This window comes from Phaenicophaeus curvirostris, chromosome 25 (genome assembly GCF_032191515.1).
Source record: "Phaenicophaeus curvirostris isolate KB17595 chromosome 25, BPBGC_Pcur_1.0, whole genome shotgun sequence".
Taxonomy (NCBI): domain Eukaryota; kingdom Metazoa; phylum Chordata; class Aves; order Cuculiformes; family Cuculidae; genus Phaenicophaeus; species Phaenicophaeus curvirostris.
In genome coordinates, this window is record NC_091416.1 from 6,268,452 (window position 1) to 6,276,090 (window position 7,639).

The 7,639-nt window shown below is 48.8% G+C and overlaps 1 protein-coding gene across 5 annotated transcripts in view; it reads left to right on the forward strand.

Annotated features, from left to right (window-relative positions):
• Positions 1–6,789, forward strand: part of APLP2 (amyloid beta precursor like protein 2) — a 50,846-nt gene extending 44,057 nt beyond the window's left edge. For 3 of the 5 annotated variants that reach the window (XM_069876506.1, XM_069876508.1, XM_069876511.1), the window contains 4 exons: positions 2,540–2,622; positions 3,419–3,493; positions 3,919–4,074; positions 5,216–6,789. In XM_069876506.1, coding sequence (XP_069732607.1) covers positions 2,540–2,622; positions 3,419–3,493; positions 3,919–4,074; positions 5,216–5,317 — 416 coding nt within the window. In that variant the 3' untranslated portion in view covers positions 5,318–6,789. The remainder of the gene's footprint in view (positions 1–2,539; positions 2,623–3,418; positions 3,494–3,918; positions 4,075–5,215) is intronic. The other 2 variants (XM_069876507.1, XM_069876510.1) reach the window with 1 other exon arrangement.
• The last annotated feature ends 850 nt before the right edge of the window (positions 6,790–7,639 follow it).

Below are 7,639 nucleotides of genomic sequence, written 5' to 3' on the forward strand. Positions count from 1 at the left end.
CATTTTATATGAACACGAATACTTTTGTAGCATGGTGAAGGCCAGATAGCTTGGAACTATTCTCATATCAGCATTTCTCTACCAGTGTAAGTCACTTTCATCCCTCTTGTGGAATGGTGTACAGCTAACTCGGTGTACTGGCTGCTCTGGAAACAAGTGGGACAACCTTAACTTTGGTAGGTTGGGGTTTTTTAGATGACTGTTTTGTTGGCTTAAAGATGAGGAGGAGTGGCTGAGGGACCTGGAATTGTTTAGGCTGGAGAAGAGGAAGCTGAATTAGAGACCTTATTGCTCTCTACAGCTGCAGTGAGGTGGGTGTTGGTCTCTTCTCCCAAGTACGAAGTGATAGGATGAGAGGAAATAGACTCAAGTTGCACCAGGGGAGGTTTAGATTGGATATTAGGAAAAATTTCTTTACTGAAAGAGTGGTGAAGCATTGGAGGAGGCTGCTCAGGTCAGTGGTGGAGTCACCATCCCTGGAGGTGTTAAAAAATATGTGGCTGTGGCACTTCGGGACATGGTTTTGGTGGCTTAATGGGGTTGGGCTGACTGGATGAACTTAGAGGTCTTTTCCAACCTTAGTGATTCTATGATAAATCTAGGCTGGGTCTCCCCATTTGGAGAAATGGGAGAGTTTCTGATGACCTGGGGACAGAGATCATATCCTGCACTTGCTCCTTCTCTCCCATCCCTTCCCATTGAATTTCATGAGGACTGCCAGGGAGTTTTGGGGATTGCTCAGGTATTTTTTTTTTCACCTGGGAAGTCTATAATCTAAACTGTGCCTTTGAGCTGCATAGAGCTGGGTCTGTTATTTGTTGCTGCGCTCTGTGACAAACAGCAAAGTGCAGCACAGCAGATGAACTCTCAGCCCTGGAGACCGTGCTGTGTTGGCTCCTGAGAATTGAATTGCGGAGCCATAGGCCAAAAGCTGACACGATAGTTCTCTTAAAAAGTAGAGAACTATTTGTGGCCAATCTCTCCAGAAAATCCCCATCATTGACTTTCACAATAACATGACCTGCTTCGACAGCCGTGAGAAGTCAGACGGGCAGCCTTGGCCATGCTCAGAATCCGATTACTGTCTCCAGAGACCAGTACAGGGAAGGGGATGCACTAAAACCCAAGATGCTGCTTTTGGGAGGAGTTGGAGTGAAACGTTCGTTTCCTTGGCTTTTTCAGGCAGTAAAAGCCTGTCACTGTAAAAACTTAGCTTGGAGCCAACTAACCTTTGCTTGCATCTCATCAAAGAACACGGTGCCAGTTTCAACAGTGTTTAACATAATGTCTTGGGCAACCTGCAAGCTCAGCAGCTCGAGGAGAGGGGTGTGCAGTCACTGGCAAAGCATTACGTGGTGTAGCTGGACTTTCCCCACCTCACACTCCTCGTCAGAAGGACCCTGCGGTAGGCTGGGGGCTTTGCTGTCTCCTGTTCTTGTGCTGGGCAGGCATGGGTGTTGTGAAGGATGTGACATTGACCCTGCTGGTGAAGGAAACCTCCCCTCAAGCTCTGCCAGGGGAGGTTCAGGCTGGACATTAGGAAAAAATTTTTCATGGAAAGGGTCATTAGGCACTGGCAGAGGCTGCCCAGGGAGGGGTTGAGTCACCTTCCCTGGAGGGGTTTAAGGGACGGGTGGACGAGGTGCTGAGGGACATGGGTTAGTGATTGATGGGAATGGTTGGACTCGATGATCCTGTGGGTCTCTTCCAACCTGGTGATTCTATGATTCTATGAAGGAAAGCTGGCGTTCTCCTAACTTGCTGTGTTATGTTAGGTCTGAGTGTTTTGTATCAGACTTTTCTGTTATTGATCTGATCTATTTATAACTGCTTCAGATCAAAACAGTTTGTGCAGAACAGCTGCCTTCGTTAATTGATATTCTTCTCTTGAGCCTGTGCTAGTTTCAGCCTACAAGTGGGCGAGTGATGTTCTGGTACAAAAGCTGCCGTCGTTTTTTGCTCCTCCCTTGCCCTGGGATTTATGGTTTCTGGGCTGGTGCCAGATATGGGACAGCAGCTCATTACAGAGCCACGTTGGGTGACCTTGAAAGTCTCATTCCTGAGGCGCTTGCTGCTGCACTTGATTTGAAAAGCCTGGGTTGATGTTGGCCGTGCGGTTGAAAGTGTTCCCTGCACACTGATTCTCAGCGGAGAAGGGATGTGTGTTTCTGTCACGGGGGTCATGGTGAGGTGGTGGTGACCTGGGGTGACACTGGCAGACAGCTCTGCGCACTCACAATTCACGTTACGTGTTGCACTCTTTAACAGCAACGCTTAATGGTTCGGAATGTCTGGATTTACACGGTTGTGGTGAGTCTTGTCTGCTCCTCTCATTGCACCTCATTTCCCTCATTAACAGATCCTGCAATCACTTGTCACCGTAGTGTAGATCATCAGCTCCCCTTCTGACACAACTGCATGAAGACAGGTTAATAACCAGTGGTTTATCACACTAGCGACAGCAGCTCCACAGAGTAGGTGGCCCTTCTTCTGCGTCACAGAGAGGGCTGATGGGCTCTGCTTTGCTCTTTTGGTGCAGGTTCTGGCATGACCGAGCTGGATGGGCTGATCGGCGCTGAAGAAAAAGTGATTAACAGCAAGAACAAGGTGGATGAAAATGTGGTGAGCCCTCCACCTTTATTTTGTAAAAGCAAAACCTGCCGCGGACACTAATTAATAGCGGTGGCTTATTTCCACGTCTCCTTCCTGCTTACAGAATGTCAGTGTGTTCGTTATCCATATGGTGTGGGGGAGTCAGTTTTCTGACTATTGTAGGCTCTTAATGCTGATTAACATCAGAAGGGTGGGAGGGCGAGGGAAGGGGAGGGAACCAGATCTTTGGCAGCCTGAGTTGGAGAACTGGGATTTAGTAACTGCTTTCCCAAGGAGAGACCTTTTAAAATGCCTTTATTTTAGCTAGATAGCTTGCCATCGGAATACACCAAATGCTGGTGTGTTCCATCTGTCTTCCCACTTATTTTTCATGGCAGGAAAGGCTTCACCTTCTTCGGCAGGTGAGCGACCCGGTAGGTGTTGGCTCTGCGTGCACTGTGAGAATTCACTAGGTTACAGCGGTGGCCGCCTTGCCTCAGTTCCCTGGGTTTGGGGAAAATAAAGGTCAACTTTTGAGAGTTTCAGTGCCACAGGTTAGATACTACACAGCAGAAATGCTGTGTCGAGGCACCTAGTTCTTTTGCGTCTTTAGTTTGATGTAGTGTGGACAACCAAATGGGTGCAGCACTGCCTCAGGTGGCTTTAAAAGCTGGGGAGCATCCCACGCTGCTGAGCACAGGGGAAGGGTGCTAGGTGGTTCCAAGCCTTTGCTAGTGTTCATTTAAGGTCTCATTTGTCTTAGTGTTCCTTCTCCCACCAGTTTTGAACGGCCCCTTTCATAAAATGCTTTTGTGACTGTTTTCAGGTAATTGATGAAACCCTTGATGTGAAGGAAATGATTTTCAATGCAGAGCGTGTCGGTGGGCTGGTGGATGAGCCGGTATGTATGTGGCTACCATGGCCAAACTCCTAAAGCTGGATTTCAGTTCCTGTGTGTTACTGAATTGGGGCTTTGGTGCCTTGACACTGCTTTGGTAGGTCAGGCAGAGTGGTTTTTCTGCATAAGGATGGCAGCAGTGAACACGCAGGAGGCAACTCTTCAGTTGCAAAAGTGTTTTGTGGGATAGGAAGTCGGTGTGGACCAGTGCCTGTCAGGAATGCCTAGGTGGGGAAACAGTTTTGTGTTCATCGTCCTTTGGTGAAGAATTTAGAGGTGAAATATTTCTGCTGTCAGGTGTAACTAGTCATGTCTGGTACCACAGATGGTTGAAGACCTTGTTGGTGGCCACCTTTTAGGTTTGCATTTTGCAGTGAATCTCCCGCATCCCTCTTCCTCTACCCGCTCTGTTGTTTTCCTCCCTCCAGGATAATGACAACTCCCTCCGCGATGACTTCAGTTTCAGCAGCAGCGCCCTTATTGGCCTGTTGGTGATTGCTGTTGCCATAGCTACCGTGATAGTCATCAGCTTGGTGATGCTGAGGAAGAGGCAGTATGGCACCATCAGCCATGGGATTGTGGAGGTGAGAAACAACCCCTGCTCCATCACCGGGGATGAAAATACTCAGCGCTGAGTCACACAGTGTGTGTGTGGGGGTGAAGATGGCAGCAGCTGCCAAGCCATCAGCAGCCCTGCCCTGCCCGGCTGGGTCCTAGCGCTGAGGGTGAGGATGAACATCTTCATCGTGTGTTTGTTAGTGTGGGGGTATCAGTCATCGATGTGCCATGCTGGGACCTGTCACTTCGCAGCTGCATTTGCTTATCACAAGGAATTCAATTAGGCTTCCCTGGCTGGCTCAGGATAGGATTTAGCACTAAATGAGCTTTCCGCGATATCTTTAGCGAGGGAGCAAGTCAGTCAATCTATAGCAATTTGTCCTCCCAACTAATGTAACAACTCTTAAGATGGGCTGAACGCTGAGAAGTGATTCCTTCTTTCTGCTCCCAACGTGCACGTTTCTACCGACACCTTAATGGAGCCTGGAGAGAGTGGCTTTTGCCTTTGCCCAGCCAGTACGTGAAATGGCCTTGTGAGGAGCAGCTGAGAGAGCTGGGGAGTTTAGCCTGGAGAAGAGGAGGCTGAGGGGAGACCTCATTGCTCTCTCCAACTCCCTGAAAGGAGGTTGTGGAGAGGAGGGTGCTGGGCTCTTCTCCCAAGGGACAGGGGACAGGACGAGAGGGAATGGCCTCAAGCTCCACCAGGGGAGGTTCAGGCTGGACATTAGGAAAAAATTTTTCACGGAAAGGGTCACTGGGCAGTGGCAGAGGCTGCCCAGGGAGGGGGTTGAGTCCCCTTCCCTGGAGGGGTTTAAGGGACGGGTGGACAAGGTGCTGAGGGACGTGGTTTAGTGATTGATGGGAATGGTTGGACTTGATGATCCTGTAAGTCTTTTCCAACCTGGTGATTCTATGATTCTATAGTAACAACCTTTTTAATGAGAGAAGTGGGTCCCAAATTTGTACTGTTAGCTTGTGGACAACATCCACGTGGCGGTGGGGGCAGGCAGGAGGTGTTGGCACCCGAACGAGGTTTTCGTGGCTCATCTTTTTGCCTGTGCACTGCCTGCCACAGGATTTTTCCAGTGTTTGTCTGTCAGCTCTTGTTACTCTGAAATGCGACTGCAGGTACCTCCCTCGACCAGTAACCATCTGCTCTTCCTGCAGGTTGACCCAATGCTCACCCCAGAAGAGCGGCATCTGAGCAAGATGCAAAACCACGGCTACGAGAACCCCACCTACAAATACCTGGAGCAGATGCAGATATAAAAGAGATGAAGATACAACAGCCCTGACCGGGAAAGGAGCAGGGCAGAGGGCCAAAGGGGTCCAGCGTTTTGGATCAACTACTGACCAACAGTTGCTTCGAGAGGACTTCATCTTACATTCAGAACTCCTGGATCATTAAGACTATAATTACTACTGTAGAGTTGCAATTTCCATTCTTTTAAATGGGTGAAGAGATGATAATATAACAATATGATATATAAATCTCCTTAAATGGGAAAAATGGATCTATTGCAGATATTTGACTGAGATGTAGTTTTCCTTTTTTTTTTTATTTTTAACGATCTGAGAAATACCAGTTCCGCTGTACTGTTGTCTGATCCGAGCTCTATATATAAAACGGGAAATGTTGATTTTTATTATTTCTGATAGACCACCTGTATATTGAGGGTCATTTGTACCAGCCCGCCTTGTCACAAGGAGGTGGTTGTGGCTCTTCAGTCATTTTGGCTTTTATATATAAAGCAGTATTCTTTTTTTCCTTTCTATTTTTTTTTTAAAGTGAATTTCACTGGGAGTTGCAAAGAGATTAATTTAGGAGTAGGAACTGTGACAGCATAAGCAAGGAAGCAATTGGGAATGATAACTAACAAAAATCCTTATAAGAAAAAAGAAAAAATTAAAAAAAGCAAAAAAAAAAAAGCCCAAAAAGCTCCCCCATCCTCATATGCCGGCGATGTGCACCCTGCTGCTTAGCAGTTCGGGCTCTAGGAATCCAGACTCCCTGGAGGCAAGGAGTTAAAAGGCTTCTAGCATCTCGTTGATAGTTATTCTAGTGGAATGTTAGACCATGGTTCGTGCAAACCGGGGTCTGCACATGCCCCTTCCAGATTCAGTTCTGCTCTAGAGTTGGAAGTTCCCAGTGTTGAATTGAAATCCTCCATTCTGAACCAGTTTCCTTCAGTACTCACCTGGCATTAACAGCCCCCTCTATCTACTACTACTTAATTTTCCCCAGCCCTCCTGCCTCACCGACAGGGTAAGTAGTTAAGAGACGGAGGCCTTGGCGCCTTCGCTCTCTTCGGGCGCTGTTGGGCCACGGGCGTTGGTGTTTGCCCAGAAATGACAAATCACTGCAATAATCAGAACCTTGGGAGCTGATGAACGTGGAGTTCAGCGGGGAGGGAAGAGAGGGACGAGTTGGGAAGGGATACTGCCTGCTTTAAGGGAACTTGGAAGCATAGGCCCCGAGAAGAACAGAAGGGGAGTTGTTCCACTCACCATCATGTCTTTGTAATGCTTGTATAGTTGGTGTTAATGCTCACGGCTTTTTTAAATCTGGAGGTTCTGGTAACCTGTGGTGTATTTTTTCTATTTTTCCTGTGACTTTTATTTTTTTTTCTTCTCCCTTCCGTGTCTCTTCCCACTATGCACAGATTTACCTGCAAACTCCTTAGTGTGGTCTGTGGGGAATGTACAAAGTTTAAACACATCAATAAACACTTTAACTTCCAGGTAGTTTCTTTTCTTTATTCGCTCGAGTTCCTCTCTCCTCCCACTGCATCCTTGCCAAACCCCTGGAGACCTTTTGTCCCCTTGCTGTCCACGTCCACCTCGGTGACCATTGTGGGAGGGATGTGGTGGCGTTGAGAACCGATAGCTGTGCCCAGAGTCTCCTGCGGCGTTCCCAGATCCTGCGGACCCGTGCGGAGAGAAGGAGGTGTGGTACTAAGACACTTCTAGGAGAAGTCTGTCTAGAAAGCTGCCTGGAGGAGAAGGACCTGGGGATGTTGATTGAACAGGAGCCAGCAGTGGCCCAGGTGGCCAAGAAGGCCAATGGCATCTTGGCTTGGATCAGAAACGGCGTGGCCAGCAGGGCCAGGGAGGTTCTTCTCCCTCTGGACTCGGCACTGGTGAGACCGCTCCTCGAATACTGTGTTCAGTTCTGGGCCCCTCACCACAAGAAGGATGTTGAGGCTCTGGAGCGAGTCCAGAGAAGAGCAACGAAGCTGGTGAGGGGGCTGGAGAACAGGCCTTATGAGGAACGGCTGAGAGAGCTGGGGGTGTTTAGCCTGGAGAAGAGGAGGCTGAGGGGAGACCTCATTGCTCTCTCCAACTGCCTGAAAGGAGGTTGTGGAGAGGAGGGAGCTGGGCTCTTCTCCCAGGTGACAGGGGACAGGACAAGAGGGAATGGCCTCAAGCTCCACCAGGGGAGGTTCAGGCTGGACATCAGGAAAAAAATTTTTCACGGAAAGGGTGATTGGGCAGTGGCAGAGGCTGCCCAGGGAGGGGGTTGAGTCCCCTTCCCTGGAGGGGTTTAAGGGATGGGTGGATGAGGTCCTGAGTGACATGGTTTAGTGTTTG